Here is a 23,766-nt window from a genome sequence, read left to right as displayed (position 1 = left end):
TTTAAAGCATCTCGCTCACTTTACTTTAATAACTCCCTTCGGCTCCACTGATCTTTGGCTTTAAGCCAAATCGAAAACAGCTGATTGCGCTCTTTAAAGCCGACTCTCTGAAAAGAGAGTAACAAAAAAAGAGAGGCTATAGATATCTCGAAGTTTCATGGGCGTAAATCCAGAGGGGGAAGTTAAAGTAATAAACTCTCTAATCTCGATATAATTTTTAGAAATAAAATAAGCGAAACCCAACCAATAACTTATCACTAAGCTTTTTCTTTAAACTTTTTTTTTAATAGGAAGAGTAAAGCTTGAGCTGAAATCGATGTTATCTCTAAAGTTTTAAGTCTTCAATCTTTAGAGTTAAGACCCCACCTACACCTCTGTCTGTACCACTACACTCACACCGATTATTTTGTGTGATCCGCTCACGTCGATCCGTCTACCTGTTGCCAACTAAACTTTTTTCGTGTTGGAAAAAAGTGAGTTAAGAGCCGCTCGCGGGCAACTCTGGAGCGCAGTTTGGTTGAGTTTGTCGAGCGGTCAGGTTGCTCGGCAGTCGGCATCGCAATCGCAGTTGCAGCTCGAGCCTCAAGAGTCCAGCGGTAAACCCGTCGTCGCGCTGTCCGTACGTGGAGCAAAATTAAGCTAAGCTGAACTGGGCTGAGCTGAGCTGAACTGAACTGAGCACTCGCCAGTTGATCGTGCGGAACCCCATTGAAGCCAGCACTCGAATATTACACAAAACGACTGAAAATTGTACACAAAAACCGACGATCTCTGTTGGATATAGTTTTTCTGCTCCTGCTGCTGCTGCTGTTTCTGTTTTTTGTGTACTTGTAAAACATCAGATAAAAGTTTTCAATCCAAGTGTGTAAAGTGTAGCAAAATCGAAGGGATACCCATACACATATGATCGGGGTGGCCAGCTAGCTCCATTGGATAAACGTATCGGATGGCCCGAGCATCCGTATCTGTATCTGTGTATCTGAAATCGTAAACGCGTCGCACGCCAGCGCGTGTCTCCAGTTTTAAATGGCCTAGGCGGCTCCGTAAACTAAGCTTCCAGCTCCCGACTGGTCAAGTTTACTTTTATTTATGTTTTTTGTTTCGCCCCATCCGCTTAGGTGTTCAGTCGGCATTCTATTGAATAAACGATGTGACCAAGCCGAATTCGGATGCAATTTTTCAATTGAACAAGCTTAATGAGTGAAGAGCAATTAGAAAGACGTATATGTATAAAAACAGAAGATACTATAAATAGCGTAGTAATGAAGTAATTGATGTGGTGCCTAGTTGTATAATCCGCGCACACGAGTGACACATGAATGTATTTGATATATTAGCGAATAAATAAAATGTTATAAGCGATCATATGAGTACCAGCAATAAATCAATGTAAATGAATGAACAGTTTTATATATTTAAAGCCCTCGGCCATAAAGACCAATAGTGATTAACTTTGCTTAACAAATGCGTTAATTTTTTCTCAAAAGTGCTGTTTAAATCGCTTCAATAATACGTAATGAGTTTATAGGGAACGCTAACAATGCTAACAGATATCGGCTTAACGCCTAGATATATCTCCTTTATTGTGTGCTAATGAGGCCCGAAAACTCCCACCTTTCATGTGCTTAATTCTGGGAACGAACAAGTGCCGGCGGAAAAAGTGCAAGTGGCGGCAGTCGTATTGAAGAGCCACTGCCTTGACTCATTTGGTAAACAGATTGTGGGCCAATCAAATTCAAAAGAAAGTGAAATTTATTCAAGCCCAATTCGTCAGCAATCAATGTCGCCCCATTTTATGTGGGCTACTGTATATCGCGTATACGCAGTGTGTTTAATCTAGAAGCTGCAGATGATAAAAGATAGCCAGTTCGGTCTGACAGGCTGTTTGTTCTGAAAATAAATTACCACAGAGGTGGACAGTTGAGATTAAATCTACGGGCAGGGTCAATGGCTACTATTTGTACTAAAAGAACATGTAAACTGCGAAACTTTCAGCCGTCAGCCAGTACAAATAACTAATTTACGACTCACGACTATCTTTAATTGTTTAAAAAAAAACTAAACAATCAGAAAGTTCTTGGGCTACCCAAGTGGTGGTGGTGGGTGGTTTCTCTAGCCGTCTAATCAAAAGCCATCGTGACTTAACTTGGCCTAGACCGCTGGTCACAACCGGTTAGGTCTCACATTCCTGAAGATCACCTGCTATGTTTGTAAACGAAATTAGCGCGCTAAAGTGAAAATTGATGGAATCCCCCGACCCTGGCATCTGTATAACACCAAACCCCATTTAGAACCCGTTCTGTGGCCCCCGTCTGGATGTGGCTTTTGCAAATATTTGCAGCTTCGACTAGCGCTAAGGAGCAAATACAGAGCGAGTTTCAAAACTTTGCGATTCCAGGGCGCAAGTTGAAAATACTTTTTGAAAAATCTGTGATGGCCCAGCGTTCGATTAATCAAAATCGCGTTGGAGAAACGCAACATAAGCGGAATTAATCAAGACTCGAATCAACAGAAAACGGGAAACGATAAAGACTCGTGGCGCTGACGGCGCAAATTAAGCACCCGCAAAAAGAAAAAAAAAAGGTTCACAGAAACTGCCGAATTTTTGCCCAACCCAAGGTTTTCTCATGAAAAAAACACAAATAAACCAGGGGGCAAAAAAATCCCGACTTCATGTTGTGCAAATAATTTGCCATTGAGGAGAGTCCACTGTTTTTGGGGAAATCCTGACCGCACAATGATCTTCAAGTGGTTAGCAAAAAATTAAAAGGTCCAAAAAGGAATCCATAATAATTGTGCCTACAAGGTTATTGTAATAAAGTGAAGTGACTCCAAAAGTGCCTTAAAAATAGCATTTTTTATGTATGTATATAGTGAAAAATTCGAATATGACCATAACTCTGTTCTCAGCTTTAAACACCGCATTTCACCCGAACCGAAAGTGCACAGCCAATTAAATTTACAATAAATTTAAACCAACAAAATGGAAAACAGCAGCAACAACAGAAACACCACTGAAAAAATGTTCGATACGTGCTGGAATTTAAGTTGAGCTTTTCAGCCCTCCAGTATTATTTGCATGGATTGCATGTGTATTGCCTTTACGGTATTGCTGGGCGCTTGGGAGCGCTCACCTGTCGCCCCCTATTGTTTGGGCTACAGTGATGACCCAATAAAGTGAATTTTTTAAGCTACACTTTAAATCAATATAATTAATTTATTTATAGTCAACGTTAAACTATCCATAAACTATTCAAGTTAATTTAAAGGTTGTAAAACTGTATAATTTTGTTTGTATTTTAGGAGAAACTTAAAAAACTTAGGCTCGTGGAGAGCGGGAAAGAGAGAGCGTGTCGCAGCGGCGCGGGTATGAGAGAGAGGGAAAGCTGCCGACGGCGACGCTATTTTCAATGACGCGACAACAAAAACCATCAACAAAATTCGCGTACGCAATCAAACAACAACTACAACAATTCGGCCTTCTCCGTATTGGCAGCGGCCTAGCGCCGGCAAAAAAACAATAACAATAAGAGCCAATTGTTTGTTAAATTAAGTAAACAAAACAAGATCAGCTAAAAAACAAAAACTAAGTCAAACGGAGAGACAATGACTGTCTCGTATGCGGGTGAAGTGCCAAATGGGAGCAGCTTTGGCTGTTTCTGGAAGATCCTGTGGAAGTGAGTATGACCTAAAAAATAAATATATTCAAAACTATAGGGTACAATAGGAAAAGAATAGTTTTCAAATTTTTGGAACATATATTTTGCATCTATGAATGATCCAAAAACACTTGTACGAATAATATTATTATTTATACAAATGGAAAACATATTTACAATATTTGAAACATGAACTACATTCAGACTGGCCAATCTGGGTCACCACCCTAGGGGCACCGATTCCGTGAATTTTTCCGCATTACTCATCCACCTGTTCGAGTGTTTACCAAAGCAATTAACATCCAATACTCTGAACTCCTCTATTCAGACACCATACAGTGACATCTCAGCGGCGGCAACATCTGGTTTCGGGCTATTTTGTTTTTAGAGTGTGTTTATTTTTAACCCCAGTTCGCTTTAATTGTTTCCCCCAAGTGCAGTCACTCGTAACTGGTCAGTTAGAATAGCAATTCCAGTTCCAGTTACTGTTGCATAGTTCCAGTTTTTGCCATTCAAACCAGAAAGAAGACAAATTGGTAACCAAAACACCGAAGCTTTGAAAAATCAGTTGTAGCTTATCATCACACGTTCTGTAATGAACTCAATAATTGAAAGATACTTTTGGGACAGGAAAATGTGAACAAAATGCTAACAACTTATTGTTTTTTATGGGAGCCTCGAGTTTAAGTTACTTTTAGCCCAACCTAAATTTTTGAAAAGCAGAAGGTAAGCGAAACCTTGATCAAAACAAACAGAACAAAAACCCCACCTGAATAGTACCAGTTTCGAAGCGGTTATGCCAATCAATATACATATATATATTTTTTTTATAATGTATCAAATCACACTTTGAGACATTTGAATTCATTGGAACTGACATGCAAGATTGGAATACCCCCATAAAAAATCTTGCAGAACTGGCGACCCATTAGAAACGAAAACTTAATCTGAAATGCGATGGGGGGAAATGATTGAAAGTCTGAATGAGGAAATCGTTTGTATCAAAACAAAAACCAGTTGGTTACAGATTAAAGCCATAAATAAATTACAGAAATAAAGCCAAAATCATCGACTACCTGCAAGTTACTTAATTCAAATCCCATCCCCTTTTTTTAATAGATGGCGAGGCAGCGTTTACAAATTGATCTGGCGCGAATTAGTTGCGTATCTGTGTTTATACTATACTATAAATGTTATCTACAGATTTGGACTGACAGAAAGTCAGCAAGCGTAAGTTTAAAAAGGGTTATAAAATGGTAACATAATATATAATATAATACTAATATACTTTCAGCATTTTTAAGAAAATTCGCCTCTATTTTGGGCAGCAGAGTGAAAGTATACCCATGTCCTTCGTGCTGGGCTTCTATGTAAATCTGGTGGTGAAACGTTGGTGGGAGCAATACAGGCTTTTGCCCTGGCCAGATACGTTGGCCTTGTTCATAAGCGCGGCTATTCCCAACTCAAATGGCGGTGTAAATGTAAGAATATAATTTTATATCCTTAACTACATAGTTCTACAAAAATTTCTTAATACAGAATGAAACGGGCCGCCTGATGCGTCGTAATATCATGCGCTATATGGTCTTGGCCTATGTGATCACCCTTCAGCGAATTTCCCTTCGTGTGAAACGCCGCTTTCCCACCACCCAACATCTCGTGGATGCGGGTCTGATGCACGAATCCGAGATGAAAATCTTCGAGGCACTGAATCAGAAGAGTCCCATGTCCAAGTACTGGATGCCACTCGTCTGGGCCACCAACATCATAAACCGGGCCAGAAAGGATGGCCTAATCGCCTCGGATCATATCGTGCAAACCATACTGGTGGAGCTCTCGGATATTCGTAGACGTTTAGGTGGTCTTATTGGCTACGACACGGTCTGTGTTCCCTTGGTCTACACTCAGGTGAGTTTTATTCAATATTGCTACCATATTCCAACCTTCCCTTATTTACTTGAATTTTAATTATAAAACTTTATTTTCAGGTGGTTACCCTGGTGCTGTACACCTATTTCATCGCTGCCCTTTTGGGCCGTCAAATGTTGCCCAACGTTCTGGACAGAAATGGACGCGAAGATCCCGATCTGTTCTTCCCCCTGTTCACCGTGTTGCAGGTGATTCCGATTGCTCCTCCATATATATAATGAATTCATTAATTTTTCTCGCTTGATTTAAGATTGCTTAGAAGTTATCTTAATTTGCACGTTCCGCCTTATTTACTATAAATCAAAGTCAATTTTGCACGTCGCGTCGTTTTGTAAAAGTTTAAAAACTTGTTGCGGTTTTTTGTTGTTCGCAATTGTTTTTGCCATTTTTTTCCTCCAAACTGAGTGGCCGAATGTAATGGCTATACCTTGTTAGCGATACGCCGCTTGGATGCACTATATATATTGGGCTATATCATGATATGGCCAGTTACAACTGTTTGCTGTTTTCCGTTTTGGTTTCTGCGGTTCTCCGCTGGGGACACATTTCAAGTGCCTTATGTAAAACGATTCGCGGTCACGTTCCCCGTAATAAATTGGCATTTTGCCGAGCTCTGGTCTGGTTTGTGTTTCTCCGCGATATAAATCTGTGACAAGTGTTTAGCTATCATTATTAACTGTTAATGTTCATACCGTATAATTTGAAGCCGCAAAAAGTGAATGGAATTGCCAAGCTTTCCCTGGCTAACCCTCTCACATTATTCCCAAGTTCTGCTGAAATTGTCCGACTTTTTTTTCATGATGTAATTAACCAAAATCCAATCGCTTTCAATTAATTTTGCAGTTTGTTTTCTACGTGGGCTGGCTGAAGGTGGCCGAGGTGCTAATCAATCCCTTTGGCGAAGATGACGATGATATCGAGCTCAACTGGCTAATTGACCGACACATCAAGGTGAGTCACCAGTGCAGATAATTCGCACAATCTTGACGTAATTTGATGTGGCACATTGTCTATATGCCAGCCATTAGTTAAATATTGTTAATAAGTGGTGGCAATAATTCCTGCGGTCCATACAACCATAAAAAGATCCCCATTTTGAAGTTCACACAAAAAACCTGTATGATTTCCAATTAATTTCATTTAGCATGGTGTAGATACAAATTAAATTAGTACCAAAATTCGGAACAGATGGCTTTTGCATCGAAATACCCAGTTCCAAACTTAATTTTCCGGCATTTAAATCAAACCTTGGGATGCCCACATCCGCAAGATACTTATACGTATCTGTTCAAGTGGGTAATATGCGTAATCATAATTCCAAAGGTTTCCAAGTATTATGACAGCTAAAATCTGAATTCGCTAATTGGGTTAGCGTGCTAACTAAGTAAAGATTTTGCGCTCTTAAGGCGATAATCGCTTCAGTCAGTAACTTCTTGGATTGCTACTGAAAGGAAAAGAATATGTATGTCTGCCACGTGCTAAAAATAACAGGCATTCTCGACATAGGCAAAAAAAGACCGAGGAGTCAAATGCAATTGGTAACATAACGAACTGCAGAATACCCTAAAAAAAAGCATGTACATAACAATCTATGAAATATGTGTACTTAATGAATTATAAAATCAGTAGATGCTAGCTAAGAAAAGTCGGAGTGTATTATAAGTACGTCTTACAAATTTACATGTGACTGCAAGTCGTACTTAATAAATCTTTATTTATGAACTAGCATTCTGTATAATTAGATACATTTTACTTGAAGCTGTCTCAGTAGATTCCATTAAAATAATAAATGCGACTTAGAAAAGCGTTCAATTTACAAAAGTAGATAAATCTTCAAAAGGGAATTTCAATTATTTCTAGTGAAATTCAAACTTACGATTTCGATTTAAATGAGGGTATCTCTATTCGACTTTCCTTCCGCCGCTGATGCTGATTGAAGTTTTGGACTTGGGCTTTGGGAGCTCGATGTTTGTGTGTGTTAGAAGCGATTTTTGCATGTGTGCAGTTCGTCTGTGTGTTTGTATCTGAGTCTGCTGCCTGCCGTTGCTTGCAATTATTTACAAAAGTTAGCAGTAGCAGCAGCAAAAGTAAATTGAAAACAGGTTTTTGTTCAAAAAATGAGAAAATCGACAAGAAAAAAAACATACGGGCTGAAAACATTGAAACCTCTTTTGTAGAGCTTTATCATTGAATGTTTCGTATGTGTTTGTGTGTGTTTTTATGGTCACCTCAGCGCGCTGGGTTTGCTCGAATTCGGAAATGCATCCCAAGCGGTCGCTTTTAGCCCGGTTATCAGCAGGGGCTAATGCCAACACCTCGGCCAGTTTTTGTGGCCCATTTCAACTGCACTCCACACGACCAGACGTGACTCTTGGCTCAGTCGCTCATAAATGGCAAATTGAAAACAGAGGGCGGCAAAATGATTAAGCAAATGAGTATTTCTTATACTTTTATTGTTATTTCTTTTCTTCTTTTTGTTTTTGCCATTTTCAGTAGTGGGCTGTGCACTGATTTTTGTTATGGAATAATTAAAAACTTGTAAACAATTTCACTTTTTCTTTTGTTTCGATGTGGGACAGTAGCCACGGTTGAATTATTGTGACGTAATTGGGTTTAGTGCCTCCTCGAAATGGCCCAAAAATCGCAAATGGCGAACACGTTTCGATTTTGAACAGCGCTCGACTGATCCACTTTTGATAAACACGCTTTCAGGCTGCCTACATGATCGTGGACGAGATGCACGAGGAGCACCCCGAGCTGCTGCGGGATCAGTACTGGGAGTGCGTGGTGCCCAAGGATCTGCCCTACACGGTGGCATCCGAGCACTACCGGAAGGACGAGCCCAAGGGCTCCGCCGAGAAGTACAAGGTCAAGAAGGAGGACGCCATGTACGCCAATATAATGCCAGGCGGTGGCAAGAGGATGCTCAGCGACGATGTCTACGCTGATTATGTGAGTATACATTTTTCCCAACGGGGTTCCATTCACCACATAAATTCATTGCAAGCTAACGTTTTATTGCTATAACTTAGACATTAGTTGCGTTTTTTGAGATATGTATATTTCCAGTAAGCATAACATTTTTAGGGTTAATAACTACAACTTAAAAGTCTATAAAATACTTCACATGCTTAAGTTATTGTCATATTTATTGCTAATCTATCATAATTTAATGCAGACGCATTTGCATATATTTTTTAAGTTGACTTTTTCATGTCAAGAGTCACATTTTAATATTATTATTTACCGCGAACAGGAAAGCGTGGACACGCCAATGGTGGAAAGGAGGAAAAACAACTGGCTGGTTCGCCAGCTCTCCCGCATGGGTTCCATGAGGAGCCAGTCGACGGCCTACTCCTCCGGCGGAATGCCCTTCAACCGGAACCGCCTCAACTCCGTCTACTCTAGTCCCGAGTCCGGCTTGCCACTTACCATCCTGCAGCAGCAGCAACTGCAGCAGGCGCATCAGCAGCAGCAGGCCGGATCGCAGCCAAGTAAATCGAGTCTCTATGGCAAATTTGTGCATCGCAAATCGCTGAGAGCACAACGTCAACTTATCAAGCAGAGTAAGTATAAAAAATATAAATCTACATTTTTAAATTAAATATTAATATTAATCAAGCTCAAGCTCTTTTTTGGTAGTTATGACAATTTCTTTAAACCCCCAAGAGTATGCTTCAAATTTAAAATTATTTCTATGTTTTAGACTCCAAATTAAATGGCTTGAATGTCAATGTGGCCAAGACCAGACCGAGGATTCCCACGCCCGAGGTGGCCAAGGATGGCAACACGAATCCAGGTGAGTAACAACCCACAAGACCCGCACAAAACCTGCAACTTTTTGTACAACTCGCACCACTCCCACTTAGCCACCAGCTCGGTCCTAATGGCACCACAGCAGCTGAGCACCACCAGCGCACCACCGGGCATGTACCCCTCCTCCTACGCACCCGACACCCTACTGCACCAGGAGAGCGGCCAAGTGCTGGGCACGCTGCTGCTCTCGCCCATCAAAGAGATGGATAGCTCATCGTCCAATAACACTCTGATTCCAGGGCATCCGGCCACTGCAGCCCTGGCAGCCAGCATGAAGGAGGGATTCACGCCGAGCAGTAAGTGGAGATATCCAAGATCTAGAAGCCTTTAATGCCCCTAAAAGCTTAATGGATTAAATATTTATATTCTTTTCTGACTTTTTGTTTCCTTCGATAACTTCCAGGTATTCCCGCTGCCACGAACATCACCACTCTATCGTTCCCCTTCAGCGTGACCAGCACAGGCGGGGAAACGATGCCCCCTGGGACACTGAGCATCCTGCCCATTTCGGCGAATGCCCAGCTGCCCACGATCACGACGACGGCAAGTGGCTACGATCCTAACGATGTGATCACCACGATACCGGTGTCCTTGTCCATTCAGCGATCGCCGTCAGCACTTTCCATTGTGGAGCTGACTGGTGCAGATGTTCAGGATGGTTATAGCAACAGTGGGTCAAGCAATGGTAATGGCGGTATCACCACCACGGCACTGCTGTCCGTTAAGCCCCTCAATGGGAACCAGAACATTTCGCGAAACAACAGTTTCAACCTGAGCCTCAATCTGCAGGATCCGCAGCAACGATCCTCGATGAGGTCAGCGGGTCCCACGGATACAGTGGACACCTCAGGCACGATGCCAATGCCACAGAGGAGTGGAGGCCTGGAAACGGGCGGAGCCGGAGGATCCTCGGCACCTTCAACTCTGGCCAAACACCAGCCGGAACAAAAGACCGGAGAGGTGTACGTCTGACATTATTATCAGTCGGATTAGATTAGTTTAGACTTGATCGGAATTCGAGCCACGTAATTAGGTTTAAGATGCAATGGCATTGCGCCACCCAGAACCACTAAAAATGATATTATTAGTAGCCTGAAAAAGTAAGATTATTGCAAGGATTTTATCCTCGAAGTCAAGTAATCTCTTTTTCTTTAGCAATTCAACCAGCAGATCAGATAGTCTCATACCGAGTTTAACTTAAATTCAATTTAAATGTTTATCTAAAATTTAACAATTCCAATTTCTTCAAACCCTTTTTATCGTATAAGACCAGCTCAAGAAAATTCTAGTTAATAATGAACAAATAGCGAAGAGCATTGTATATAACTATCTTATTTAATAGGAAATTGACTTATTGTTTTGGCACTTGCCATATTAGCTAAGCGTTTGAATCTTTGCATAACTTCTTAATGAATCTCTATCTCGTGTAGGCAGTGTAAATACTTGTAAACCAACACAGTATGTGATATGCGATTGTTATCCAGCTAGATTTTGTATCTTTACAAGTACAGATAAATAAGTGCCTAAGTTTATATGCTGTAATTATAACCCGCTGTATGTGAATGTAGAAAATGTATGCAAATGTGTCCTTTGTACAGATGAAAAAACCACTTCTTGTAGTTATACCTTGAAATAAAATCCATCACTTAACAAAGCAGACTCCTATCTATCTTTTTGTTTATATAAGAGACACTTGGGAGTATTTGACGACATTTCCCACTGACACTCTTTCCTTTATCAATCAAGACTCTTCGAACCTACCCCAAGAGAAAGATCAATTAGAATTTGAACCCGAACGGTGCGATATATGTACGCAGCAAATTTAAATGGATGCTCATGGAAGATGGGAAGTCAGTCGCGCTTGGGCGCTCAAGCGGTTACAATCTGCGGACAATATTCATCTTCTATCCGGAGCAAGTGCGAATAATTGAAGGATCTATCAAAAAGTGGCAATTAAAAGGTGAATATGCCGCATAAGATATCCAGTGAAAGAAACAGATTTCGGACTGCAGAGGAAGAATCTAAATAGTTGCGCTTCAATTTGTGAAGGAATGTGTCCAATAATATATGTTCTATTACTCGTTAACCTCGCGGGTCAATCACAACTATGTGGCCAAAGAAACAAACTTGCATGCGGACACAGAGTGTGACTTAATTGAATTAACCTTTTGTCTGGTCTGGTTCGAACTTGTGGCCGCTTTGAGTGAAGAAATATTGACCACGGATCGATGGCGCATTGTTTAATAAAGTCCATTTAATTGTCATTTCGTCAGTGCCGCTCCACCATGGAGCGAGATGAGGCGTCCACCTCGACCAGCGAGGACAAGTCCCAGGAGGAGGCGCCCACGGCGGAGGGCTTGGAGCCCACGGAGCCCATTGCTTTCCTGAAACTTTTCCGATTCTCCACCTACGGGGAGATCGGCTGGCTGTTCTTCGGCTTCATAATGTGCTGCATCAAGGCGATGACCCTTCCTGCCGTGGTCATTATCTACAGTGAGTTCACGTCCATGTTGGTGGACCGTGCCATGCAGTTTGGCACCAGCTCAAATGTCCATGCCCTGCCACTTTTCGGAGGTGGTAAAACACTGTAAGTATTCATAATAGTCAATATGATCATGAGAAAACTGTAGAAGGGGAAAAATTTTGGGAAAATCATATATTTATAATTTATCACTCATACGCAGGGTGGGCCAAACAAGCAGGTTTATTTATCAATTAATAGATTTTTTATCAACTAAGCCATTTCTTGAAAAGTGTGCTAAAAAAGTATTTTTGATTTAAATTATTACATATGGAGTTATTAAATTAAGCTATTTGTAATCTTACTTATTTACTGATTTAATAAACTTCCAGAACAAATGCCTCTCGGGAGGAAAACAACGAAGCCTTATACGATGATTCCATTTCGTATGGCATACTCCTGACCATTGCATCCGTAGTGATGTTCATCTCAGGGGTTTTCTCCGTGGATGTCTTCAATATGGTGGCGCTGCGTCAGGTCACAAGGATGCGAATAAAACTGTTTTCATCCGTGATTCGACAGGACATCGGCTGGCACGATCTGGCCAGCAAGCAGAACTTCTCCCAGAGCATGGTGGAGTAAGTATTTAAGATGGATACGGCGAAGTTACTATCTAAATCTTTTTTTCAGCGACGTGGAAAAGATTCGAGATGGCATCTCGGAGAAAGTTGGTCACTTTGTATACCTTGTTGTTGGATTTATCATAACTGTGGCCATTTCATTTAGCTACGGCTGGAAACTCACCTTAGCTGTGAGCTCTTATATACCTCTGGTGATCTTATTAAATTACTACGTAGCTAAGGTAAGAAAAAGAATGTCCTGTTGTATAATAATGCTTTCCAGTGTGTTCTTGAAGTATTCCTAAAGTATTCCTATGCTTTTTCAGTTCCAAGGCAAACTGACTGCCCGAGAACAGGAATCCTATGCGGGAGCTGGTAATTTGGCAGAGGAAATTCTGAGCTCCATACGCACTGTGGTCTCCTTTGGTGGAGAAAAATCCGAGGTGCAGCGCTATGAGAATTTCTTGGTCCCAGCACGAAAGGCAAGTCAATGGAAAGGAGCCTTCTCGGGGCTCAGTGATGCAGTTTTGAAGTCCATGTTGTATCTGTCCTGCGCCGGAGCCTTTTGGTATGGTGTCAATCTCATTATCGATGATCGAAATGTGGAAAACAAGGAGTATACACCTGCTATTCTGATGATTGTAAGCTATAAAATTTAATAATATTGTTGCACACATATTATAGTTGGCAATTTTTACAGGCCTTCTTTGGTATCATTGTGGGTGCGGACAACATAGCCAGAACGGCTCCTTTCCTGGAGTCTTTTGCCACCGCGCGCGGCTGTGCCACTAACCTCTTCAAGGTCATCGATCTGACATCCAAGATCGATCCCCTGTCCACAGATGGCAAACTTTTGAACTACGGCCTACGTGGTGATGTGGAGTTCCAGGATGTCTTCTTTCGATATCCCTCTCGTCCGGAGGTTATTGTACACAGGGGACTAAACATTAGGATCAGAGCTGGTCAAACAGTGGCCTTGGTTGGTTCTTCTGGCTGTGGAAAGTCCACGTGTGTCCAATTGCTTCAGAGATTCTACGATCCTGTCTTTGGATCAGTTCTTTTGGATGATTTGGACATAAGAAAGTACAATATCCAATGGTTGAGGTCGAATATTGCTGTAGTGGGACAGGAACCAGTGCTGTTTTTGGGCACAATAGGTATGTACATAGAAACCCCAAATTATAAAGCTTATAATATTATTTCGTTGACAGCACAAAACATTAGCTATGGTAAGCCAGGAGCCACACAAAAAGAGATCGAAGCAGCTGCCACTCAGGCGGGAGCACATGAATTCATTACCAATCTGCCAGAGGTTAGATACAAGATTAGATACAAAATATCTCTAAGCAAAAACAAAGTAATACCCCATTTCAAATTTATAGAGCTATCGCAGTATGATTGGAGAGCGGGGATCCCAGCTTTCCGGAGGTCAGAAACAACGCATAGCCATCGCTCGAGCACTAATCCAGAATCCAAAGATCCTGCTGCTGGATGAAGCCACCTCAGCACTGGATTACCAATCCGAGAAACAGGTTCAACAGGCTTTGGACTTGGCCAGTAAAGGTCGTACAACCATTGTGGTCTCTCACCGATTGTCAGCTATTCGGGGTGCAGATAAAATTGTCTTTATTCATGATGGCAAGGTCTTGGAGGAGGGTTCCCATGATGATTTAATGGCGCTGGAGGGTGCATACTACAACATGGTTCGTGCCGGCGATATCAACATGCCCGATGAGGTAGAAAAAGAGGAAAGCATTGAGGACACCAAACGTAATTAATCCTTGAACAAGTAACTAAGGCGAGTTACATATTTAATATTTCCTAGGAAAGAGCCTGTCTCTGTTTGATAAATCCTTTGAGACGAGTCCATTAAACTTCGAGAAAGGTCAGAAGAACAGTGTCCAGTTTGAGGAACCTATAATAAAGGCACTCATCAAGGATACAAATGCTCAGTCAGCTGAAGCTCCGCCCGAGAAACCGAACTTCTTCCGCACTTTCTCTAGGATCCTTCAGCTTGCGAAGCCAGAGTGGTGCTACCTGATTCTTGGAACCATAAGTGCTGTAGCAGTGGGATTTTTGTATCCAGCTTTCGCAGTGATCTTTGGAGAATTCTATGCAGCTTTGGCCGAAAAGGATCCGGAGGACGCACTGCGTCGTACAGCTGTTCTTTCCTGGGCCTGCTTGGGCCTGGCATTCTTGACCGGATTGGTTTGCTTCCTTCAGACTTATTTGTTTAACTACGCGGGCATTTGGCTTACCACCAGGATGCGAGCCATGACCTTCAATGCGATGGTGAGTCAGGAAGTTGGATGGTTCGACGACGAGAATAACTCGGTGGGAGCTCTATCTGCTCGCCTATCCGGTGAGGCAGTTGGTATCCAAGGAGCCATAGGATATCCCTTGAGTGGCATGATCCAGGCGTTGTCCAACTTCATTTCAAGTGTCAGCGTAGCCATGTACTACAACTGGAAGTTGGCCCTTTTATGTTTGGCCAATTGTCCCATTATAGTGGGTTCTGTAATCTTGGAAGCCAAGTGAGTTGTAATATCATAGTTACTACTTCTAGTTTCTTACTACTGTGATTATTTCAGGATGATGTCTAATGCTGTAGTGAGGGAAAAGCAGGTGATTGAGGAAGCCTGTCGCATTGCCACCGAATCCATAACCAACATACGCACTGTTGCCGGCCTGCGAAGGGAGGCGGATGTTATCCGGGAGTACACGGAGGAGATCCAGCGGGTCGAGGTGCTCATCCGCCAGAAGCTTAGATGGCGAGGAGTCCTCAACTCCACCATGCAGGCATCAGCTTTCTTCGCATATGCAGTGGCTCTTTGTTACGGAGGTGTCTTGGTATCCAAGGGTCAGCTGCCATTCCAAGATATTATCAAGTATGGAAGTCATATAGAATTCAATCTAGTAGCATTTTAAATAATATTTGTAGGGTATCGGAAACATTACTGTATGGATCCATGATGCTCGCTCAATCTCTGGCCTTTACGCCTGCCTTTTCCGCCGCTCTGATCGCGGGTCATCGCCTATTCCAAATACTGGATCGCAAACCAAAGATTCAGTCACCAATGGGCACCATTAAAAATACTCTTGCCAAGCAATTGAATCTTTTCGAGGGTGTGCGCTATCGCGGTATTCAATTCCGATACCCAACACGACCTGATGCAAAGATTCTCAATGGTTTGGATCTTGAGGTGCTCAAGGGTCAAACGGTGGCCTTGGTGGGTCATTCCGGGTGTGGAAAATCCACTTGCGTACAGCTACTTCAGCGCTACTATGATCCCGATGAAGGCACTATTGTAAGTCATTTAACTAATATTGCCGCTCTGTAAATCAAACATAATCCACTCCTCATCCAGCACATAGATCACGATGATATCCAGCATGATCTGACCCTCGATGGAGTAAGGACCAAATTGGGCATAGTCTCTCAAGAACCCACTCTTTTCGAGCGCTCTATAGCGGAGAATATAGCCTATGGCGACAACCGGCGATCGGTTTCCATGGTGGAGATTATTGCGGCAGCCAAAAGTGCCAATGCCCATAGTTTTATCATTTCCCTACCCAATGGCTATGATACTCGGATGGGAGCCAGAGGTACTCAGCTATCTGGTGGACAGAAGCAGCGAATCGCCATTGCCAGGGCGCTGGTGAGGAATCCCAAGATCCTGCTACTCGACGAAGCCACCTCAGCTTTGGACTTGCAAAGCGAACAGTTGGTCCAACAGGCCCTGGATACCGCCTGCTCGGGACGAACCTGTATTGTCATAGCCCATCGATTGTCAACTGTCCAGAATGCCGATGTGATCTGTGTGATCCAAAATGGCCAGGTGGTGGAGCAGGGCAACCACATGCAGTTGATTTCACAGGGCGGCATTTATGCCAAGCTACACAAGACCCAAAAGGATCATTGAATATTATCTAAACATTTATATAAATCTCACCAAAAGCCAAAATACACTTGCCACCAAAAACTAAATAAACTTTTACACAACTTTTTATCCATTAAATACTTGTTTATAATTAACGCTGCGAAATAATGGGCGGAGATGATTTTTAGGTAACTCTGTTTGCAAAGAGTATAATTATTAGGGGTATAAGTTGTAAGATCCACCATCAAACTTATCTAACTGATAAGAGTGCAATCTTTGCGGCATGTCTATAACGACAACCACCCACACGACTGTTGTTTATATTCATGGTCAATGGCATGCAAACTTGATTTGCCGTTGTGAAATGATAACAGTTGGCAATTAAACGGGGAAGATCATAAGTTTAACTGCCTGGAATGCAAATTACGCCAAATTTCAGTATGCGGTTGACCCATTTCCGCGATAGATGGGTGCACACCTTGCCAAGAGGTAAGATGGTCTACGATTTTCCACCAGTCATCATGAACCTTGAGAAAAATCAATTCAATTGATATTAATAAAAAAGACCATAAGGGGTTCGCTTCTCTAATAGAAACCGAATTTGTCGAAAACTGACGCCATAGCCGCCAGAACCGTCAGTCGCTTTCTACAGTCCCAACGGAACAGACGTGGAACATTCTGCTCCGGATAGCAATAGCATCGCAAGCAAAAGAAAGAAAAAAGCTGGCTGTTGTAGCCAACGATTTTGTGTTTGTGGAAACGCGGAATGCAAAACAATTAAAGCTAAACACGATCCCAGGCAGATCAGCCTCATCGGCAGTGCATCTGGCGTAGCACGACAATCTCCGTCAGAGACGGAGTTAATTACCCAGAGCCAAGAACCCATTCGAGACCATCTCCGTACATACACATATCCATTCCGTAGGGGCGGAGGGCCACTGGACCCAGTGGAACTGCGGGCGTTTCGATTTTTGGTTTCGCCCTGCACGCTCGCGTTCATAACTATTAATTGACCCCGCCGGTCAATGAGTTTGGTGTATAGGCGATAGTTCGCAGTGATGACAATGACGGAGACGCGCGAAGATGTTCCTGCCGCGGATGGGGATGAGGCCACGCCGGCGGCCCAGAAGAAGAAGAAGACCAAGGAGAAGGCCCAGCCCATGGTTAGCTACACAGAGCTCTTTCGATATATCGCTGGATGGGATTATCTCCTGCTCCTGTCGGGTTTCGTAGCAGCATTCCTCCAATCCCTCGTCTTTCCCATTGCCATTGTGGTGTACAGCGAACTGGTGGCCATGTTCATCGAAAGAACTCTGGGTCAGGGAACCAGTTCGGTCACCATCGGATTGTCCCTCTTCGGGGGCGGAAAGATACTGTAAGTTTAGTAATAATAGTAATATTCTCATTTAACGCATTTCGGCAAATTATTAATTCATCTAAATGCTAAAGGTTAATTAATTTCATTACGCTTTCGTATGCCAAATTTTCTAGCCTAACATAAAATAATTCAAAAAATGTTTGTTGAGATCATGACTGTTTCATTTGGAGCATGCATTTATATTTAGATTTTAAAAGAATGAATCAATTCTTCGCTCGCTTTCAAAGCAAACGGACGTGTTTTACGATTTACGGTCCGCGAAAAGCTTTTTGCAGTGATTTAAATAAAAACCTTTTAAGTAAAACAGAAAGGTCTCTGAAACAATGCCAAAAATTCAACGACGTTGTTGTAAGACAAATTCTCTGAAAATTAATGATGTAGTAGGATTTCTTTAGCAATGGAAATTTATTTGGCGAGCTGTTGAAACTAATTCAGTTAATTAATTGCTAAATATAAAATTATTTATTACATATTTCTTCAGCACAAATGCCTCTTACGAGGAGAATATGCATGAGCTGCGAAAGGACAGCGTATCCTTCGGGATACTTATGACCCTGAATACTCTACTAATGCTCTTCTCCGGAGTCTACTATGTGGATGCCTTCAATCGATTGGCTCTGAAACTCACAGTCCGCATGCGAAGGGAATTCTTCAAGGCCACTTTGAGACAGGAGATCGGATGGCATGACATGGCCAAGGATCAAAACTTTGCCGTTCGCATTACTGAGTGAGTAGAGTTGGATAGCTATATGAGCAAAATTATTAACCCGCTTTCTATTCAGCAACATGGAGAAAATACGCAGTGGCATAGCTGAAAACTTAGGTCACTATGTGGAGATCATGTGTGATGTCATTATCAGTGTAGTTCTCTCCTTTATCTACGGATGGAAATTAGCTCTGGCAATAGTGTTTTATATACCCCTAACACTGGTAGTCAACTCAGCAGTGGCCCATGTAAGTAAAACAAATATTTGTACTCAAAAGCTTCTGGTGAACTTGGCAATTATTTTGGCTTATCCGAAAATAGATCATCCAACATAGAACAAGTTTCTTTCCTCTCTCACACGCATGAATGAGTTAGGAAACAAATATAAACATAGTATATACACATATTGGGTACCATTGCTTGATAATTATTTCCTTATAATTGTTTATGCTAATCTATTTATTAATCTATTTGCAGTACCAAGGTAAACTGACTGGCCAGGAGCAAAGTTCCTATGTGCGAGCCAGTTCTGTGGTTGAAGAAGTAATTGGAGCCATCAGGACTGTGGTGGCATTTGGTGGAGAACGAAGCGAGTCCTTGCGCTATGATAGTCTACTAAAGCCTGCTCTCAAGGCGGGAAAATGGAAAGGAGCCTTCTCCGGACTGAGTGACACGGTGATGAAAGCCATGTTGTTTATCACAGGAGCGGGATCTTTCTGGTACGGAGCTAACTTGATCCTCTACTACCGCGATCCCAGCATACCCATTGACGAGAGGGAATACACACCGGCGGTGGTGATGATTGTGATATCGGGTATAATCGTGAGTGCCAATCAAATATCCCGAACCTCACCGTTTTTGGAGACATTCGCCATGGCACGAGGATCGGCTTCGGCCATACTGGATGTGATAGATCGCACATCCTTGATTGATCCACTCTCCAAGGCTGGGAAAATCCTGAACTATGGCCTAAAAGGTGCCGTCGAGTTCCGAGATGTATTCTTCCGCTATCCTGCCAGAGAAGATGTCATTGTTCTGCGAGGTCTGAATGTAATCGTCGAGGAAGGTCAAACTGTGGCCCTGGTGGGTCCGTCAGGATGTGGCAAGTCCACGTGCATACAGCTGTTGCAACGCTTCTATGATCCCGTTTTTGGCCAAGTTCTATTGGATGGTGAGGATGTGCGGAAGTACAACATCAATTGGCTCCGTTCGAACATTGCCGTAGTGGGTCAGGAACCAGTTCTGTTTCAAGGAACAATAGGGGAAAATATCCGGCATGGAAAGCCAGAGGCCACACAAAAGGAAGTCGAAGACGCCGCCAAAGCCGCCAATGCTCATGATTTTATCATAGCTTTACATAAGGTAAGTTTTCAGTAGTCTGTTTTTGAGAAAATACTATAAAATTCAATCAACTTTAAGGGTTATGATACGGACATCAGCGAGAAGGGCGTTCAGCTTTCTGGTGGTCAGCGACAGCGTATTGCCATCGCCAGAGCTCTGATTCAGCAGCCTAAAATCCTGCTTTTGGATGAGGCCACCTCCGCCTTGGATTACCATTCCGAGAAGTTGGTACAGGCGGCGCTGGACAAGGCCTGCAAGGGTAGAACCACCTTGGTGGTGTCCCATCGACTTTCGGCCATCAGGCACGCCCATCGGATTGTTTATATTGAAAATGGCAAAGCTGTAGAACAGGGCACCCATGAGGAGTTGATGAAGCTGGAGGGATTCTATCACAAAATGGTCACCGTGCATTCCTATGATGATACCGCCGAGGAGCTGCTAAATGAACTTGAAGAAGTGGCCGAGATCAAGGAGAGAAAAATGTCCTATGAAGTTGAACCTTATCAACTGGGCACACGAAACTCCATTGTGTCGCTGGAGAAGAATGCGGAGTTTCAGATGAAGAACTTAAATGGTCTGGCCAATATAACCTTGAATCAGGAAATTGATGATCCGGTAGTTCCATCCGCAAATTTTATCAGCACCTTCTTTCGCATTTTGGGTTGGGCTCGACCCGAGTGGAGTTTCCTCATCATTGGCGCCATTTGTGCTGGACTTTATGGAGTCACCATGCCTGTGTTTTCCGTAGTTCTAGCGGAACTGTATGGATCATTGGCCAAACCAACGGACGAGGAAGTACTCGAGCAAAGTGCGTCCATGGCCATCATCTCCCTGGTGATTGGAATTGCAGCTGGCATAGTCTGTTACATCCAGACATTTTTCTTTAATCTGGCTGGAGTCTGGCTTACTACGCGAATGCGGTGAGTACTTAAAGGTATCCCCTCCATTATGTTTTATTTCATATTTGTTTTTGCACAGCTCCAAGACATTTAGATGTATCATGAACCAGGAGATGGGATGGTTCGATCGCAAGGAGAACAGCATTGGAGCCCTTTCTGCCCGACTATCCGGCGATGCGGCCAGTGTTCAAGGAGCCATTGGTTTTCCGCTGAGCAACATCATCCAGGCGTTCACCAACTTCATCTGCAGTATTGCGATTGCCTTTCCCTACTCCTGGGAATTGGCCTTAATATGCCTGAGCACCTCACCCTTTATGATTGCATCCATTGTGTTCGAGGCGCGATTTGGAGAGAAATCGGCGTTGAAGGAGAAGGAGGTGCTGGAGGAAACCAGTCGCATTGCCACCGAAACTATTACCCAAATTCGGACAGTAGCTGGACTTCGACGAGAGGAGGAGCTGATAAAGATATATGACAAGGAGGTGGAGCGATATCGGCAGCAGATCCTCAGTCGACTGAAATGGCGAGGACTGGTCAATTCCCTAGGCAAATCCCTTATGTTCTTTGGCTACGCAGTGACCTTGACATATGGTGGACACATGTGTGCTGATGGCAAAATCAAATTTGAGACGATTATGAAGTGGGTTATCGCGAAAAGCCAGCCTAAATATTCTGTTAAATATTTAATTTTTCAGAATATCCAACACGATGCTGTATGGTCTATTCATTCTGGCCCAATCTCTGGCCTTCACTCCCGCCTTCAATGCTGCTCTCCTTTCCGCAAATCGGATGTATGAGATCATTGATCGCAAGCCACAGATCCAATCACCAGAATCCTTCGAGATCCAACAGAATGGCAATGGAACGGCTTACAAGACGAATGTCGTACAGCAAGGAGTCAGCTATCGTGGTATCAACTTTTCCTATCCCTCCAGGCCCCATATTAAAGTCCTGCAGAACTTCAATCTGGATATTAATCAGGGTCAGACGGTTGCCCTGGTGGGTGCTTCGGGATCGGGAAAATCCACATGCGTGCAGCTATTGATGCGGTACTATGATCCCGATGAGGGCAAGATAGTAAGTAGTCGTTTTTGAAAGCAGATCAGCCACTATATTAGAATTTAACTTTTATTTCCTTCTCAGCTCATAGATCAAGAGAGCATCCACCACGACATGGACCTTAAAACTCTGCGTCGTCGCCTGGGCATTGTGTCCCAGGAACCTTCACTTTTCGAGAAGTCCATCGCCGATAATATTGGCTATGGAGACACCTCGCGACAGGTGCCCATGCAGCAAATAATTGAGGCGGCCAAAATGGCCAATGCCCATGAGTTCATTATGTCCCTGCCCGCTCAGTATGACACGGTTTTGGGTTCCAAGGGCACGCAACTATCCGGTGGGCAAAAGCAAAGAATTGCAATTGCTCGAGCTATGGTAAGGAATCCCAAGATCCTTTTGCTGGATGAAGCCACATCTGCGCTGGACTTCCAAAGTGAAAGGGTAAGTAAACTGTAGTTTAAATTACTACATTTTTCATCAATATTATTATCCCTTTTTCAGGTGGTTCAACAAGCTTTGGATTCGGCATGTTCAGGACGAACATGTATTGTAATCGCTCATCGCCTGTCCACCATCCAAAATGCCAATGTGATTTGTGTAATTCAAGCCGGAAAGATAGTGGAGCAGGGAACTCACTCGCAACTTCTGGCCAAGAATGGGATTTATTCCAAGCTCTATCGCTGTCAGACGAAAGCCTCTTGAAAAGACTACGGAAAGACCAAAAGAAATCATTAAAATTAAGTTAGAAAACATTTTTCTAGAACCACAATGAGGCACGAAAGTATGCAATGAATTTTTCTTAGCTGTTAGTTGGGACAACAACCAATCTAATTTGGCCATAAGCAAAATAGTTGTTAAATAAATGAACATAAAGATAAAGAATTATCTTAAATTTTTTCACTTCTGCAGCATGGCAAAACAAAAGTTTGAGGTGGGATCAATCTATATCACAAATTATAGTGACATGTATCGGTACCTTAATTCAATTTACGGTGCTTGTGTTTTATCTTATCTCTTAATATGGCAAAATTCGTTCATCGTTGTTTAAATTTGTGATAAGATAGAATAGTAAGCCTAACCGTTTATTTTTTTTCACGCCGATCTTAATTAGTTGCCGCATTGCGATTTTTCATTTCATAGCGAAAGGTTTAAGTCTTCCAGAATGAACGCAGTTGGCATTTTCGTAATATTTCTGGGTGAGATCTTTCAATTTATAGTAGTGACTTTATAAAGATGTCCTTCCCAAAAACAGCGTGTTCCCTTGGTGCGATTATTCCTCCATGCCAAGTGGAATCAAATTGCGGTGAGGTGAATGAGACAAGTTCCATTTGCGGATTGGATGAGGAAATTGGTTGTATCCGAAAATTTCCAACCAAGTGTCATTTGGATATAGCATTTTCCGTTGAAGGAAAAAGTAAGTTAAAGTGGTATACTTTAATCTCGCATATTATTCAATTATTTCATTTTAGATTTCACCGACTTTAATGAGGAATATTGCTCAATGGAATCGTATCTCTGTGAAATTTCACCCACATACGAACGATGGACCATTTTCTTCGGGAATGAAAATTAATTATAATTGAAAGTGCTAAAAGTGGTACATTATTACGCTTGTATAACAGAATTTATCTTTTTCAATATTAAATTTTTCCTTATTCCTAGAGTATTTTTACATAATATGAAATTAGTGCCGCATGATTGAAATGTTTTGGTTTAATTTCAACATACATTCTGCTAGCCAGAGGAAAACCAAGTTCAAACTCAGGACGATCTTCTTTGGCCACTAGGAAGAGTGAGTGACGACTTGTCTAATCGCCGACGACATATACGTGTAAGTTCATTAGGTAGCATTTCAATAAACAATCAATCAACGCGCAACGGGCCATTCACGTGCCGGGCGACGTTGACTACGTCAAATACCGGTAGGAGATAACCGATCCTCAGCAGCGTTTTTTCCCACTCAGTGAGACAGAACGACGCCTCGAGCCTTTTATACGAATCTTAATTCGGATTTTTT

At 42.5% G+C, this 23,766-nt stretch overlaps 4 protein-coding genes across 6 annotated transcripts; all 4 read left to right on the top strand.

The window, feature by feature from the left end:
- Window positions 1–503: 503 nt before the first annotated feature.
- Window positions 504–11,063, top strand: LOC6611010 (bestrophin-2). Of its 3 annotated transcripts, none has more exons than XM_032718453.1 (12): window positions 504–596; window positions 3,304–3,677; window positions 4,779–4,889; window positions 4,954–5,140; window positions 5,199–5,567; window positions 5,648–5,776; window positions 6,432–6,539; window positions 8,301–8,540; window positions 8,845–9,154; window positions 9,295–9,387; window positions 9,458–9,700; window positions 9,808–11,063. In XM_032718453.1, exons 2-12 carry the CDS (start codon window positions 3,607–3,609, stop codon window positions 10,374–10,376), a joined length of 2,430 nt encoding a protein of 809 aa, XP_032574344.1. In that variant the 5' UTR covers window positions 504–596; window positions 3,304–3,606; the 3' UTR covers window positions 10,377–11,063. The 3 variants fall into 3 exon arrangements, with proteins under 3 accessions (XP_032574344.1, XP_002035567.1, XP_032574345.1); XM_002035531.2 differs by having other exon boundaries at window positions 510–619; XM_032718454.1 differs by lacking the exon at window positions 504–596 and having other exon boundaries at window positions 9,644–9,700.
- A 204-nt stretch (window positions 11,064–11,267) lies between these two features.
- LOC6611009 (multidrug resistance protein homolog 65) lies at window positions 11,268–16,504 on the top strand. Its single transcript, XM_002035530.2, has 12 exons — window positions 11,268–11,364; window positions 11,678–11,991; window positions 12,258–12,503; window positions 12,556–12,727; window positions 12,812–13,126; window positions 13,186–13,642; window positions 13,697–13,797; window positions 13,868–14,255; window positions 14,311–15,019; window positions 15,077–15,373; window positions 15,427–15,793; window positions 15,854–16,504. Exons 2-12 carry the CDS (start codon window positions 11,690–11,692, stop codon window positions 16,406–16,408), a joined length of 3,909 nt encoding a protein of 1,302 aa, XP_002035566.1. The 5' UTR covers window positions 11,268–11,364; window positions 11,678–11,689; the 3' UTR covers window positions 16,409–16,504.
- Window positions 16,505–17,014: 510 nt separating this feature from the next.
- Window positions 17,015–22,634, top strand: LOC6611008 (multidrug resistance protein homolog 65). Its single transcript, XM_002035529.2, has 9 exons — window positions 17,015–17,741; window positions 18,226–18,471; window positions 18,527–18,698; window positions 18,928–19,812; window positions 19,870–20,711; window positions 20,770–21,330; window positions 21,386–21,767; window positions 21,834–22,190; window positions 22,251–22,634. The coding sequence occupies exons 1-9, from the start codon at window positions 17,425–17,427 to the stop codon at window positions 22,449–22,451; spliced, it is 3,963 nt and encodes a 1,320-aa protein (XP_002035565.2). The 5' UTR covers window positions 17,015–17,424; the 3' UTR covers window positions 22,452–22,634.
- A 243-nt stretch (window positions 22,635–22,877) lies between these two features.
- LOC116801212 lies at window positions 22,878–23,569 on the top strand. Its single transcript, XM_032719368.1, has 4 exons — window positions 22,878–22,945; window positions 23,002–23,163; window positions 23,219–23,343; window positions 23,488–23,569. Exons 1-3 carry the CDS (start codon window positions 22,912–22,914, stop codon window positions 23,320–23,322), a joined length of 300 nt encoding a protein of 99 aa, XP_032575259.1. The 5' UTR covers window positions 22,878–22,911; the 3' UTR covers window positions 23,323–23,343; window positions 23,488–23,569.
- Window positions 23,570–23,766: the final 197 nt, after the last annotated feature.

This window comes from Drosophila sechellia, chromosome 3L (genome assembly GCF_004382195.2).
Source record: "Drosophila sechellia strain sech25 chromosome 3L, ASM438219v1, whole genome shotgun sequence".
Taxonomy (NCBI): Eukaryota; Metazoa; Arthropoda; class Insecta; order Diptera; family Drosophilidae; genus Drosophila; species Drosophila sechellia.
The sequence above is the reverse complement of the archived record's forward strand: the minus strand, read 5'-3'. Positions and strand labels throughout refer to the sequence as shown.

Coding starts and splice junctions, on each gene's coding strand:
- LOC6611010 (XM_032718453.1), top strand. CDS start 3,607: ATGACTGTCTCGTATGCGGGTGAAGTGCCAAATGGGAGCAGCTTTGGC. Junction 5,777..6,431: donor CCCTGTTCACCGTGTTGCAG/GTGATTCCGATT, acceptor TTAATTTTGCAG/TTTGTTTTCTACGTGGGCTG. Junction 9,388..9,457: donor GGATGGCAACACGAATCCAG/GTGAGTAACAAC, acceptor ACTCCCACTTAG/CCACCAGCTCGGTCCTAATG.
- LOC116801212 (XM_032719368.1), top strand. CDS start 22,912: ATGAACGCAGTTGGCATTTTCGTAATATTTCTGG. Junction 22,946..23,001: donor CATTTTCGTAATATTTCTGG/GTGAGATCTTTC, acceptor TCCCAAAAACAG/CGTGTTCCCTTGGTGCGATT. Junction 23,164..23,218: donor ATTTTCCGTTGAAGGAAAAA/GTAAGTTAAAGT, acceptor ATTTCATTTTAG/ATTTCACCGACTTTAATGAG.
- LOC6611009 (XM_002035530.2), top strand. CDS start 11,690: ATGGAGCGAGATGAGGCGTCCACCTCGACCAGCGAGGACAAGTCCCAG. Junction 13,643..13,696: donor GCTGTTTTTGGGCACAATAG/GTATGTACATAG, acceptor TTTCGTTGACAG/CACAAAACATTAGCTATGGT. Junction 13,798..13,867: donor TCATTACCAATCTGCCAGAG/GTTAGATACAAG, acceptor TCAAATTTATAG/AGCTATCGCAGTATGATTGG.
- LOC6611008 (XM_002035529.2), top strand. CDS start 17,425: ATGACAATGACGGAGACGCGCGAAGATGTTCCTGCCGCGGATGGGGAT. Junction 17,742..18,225: donor TTCGGGGGCGGAAAGATACT/GTAAGTTTAGTA, acceptor ATATTTCTTCAG/CACAAATGCCTCTTACGAGG. Junction 19,813..19,869: donor TTATCATAGCTTTACATAAG/GTAAGTTTTCAG, acceptor ATCAACTTTAAG/GGTTATGATACGGACATCAG.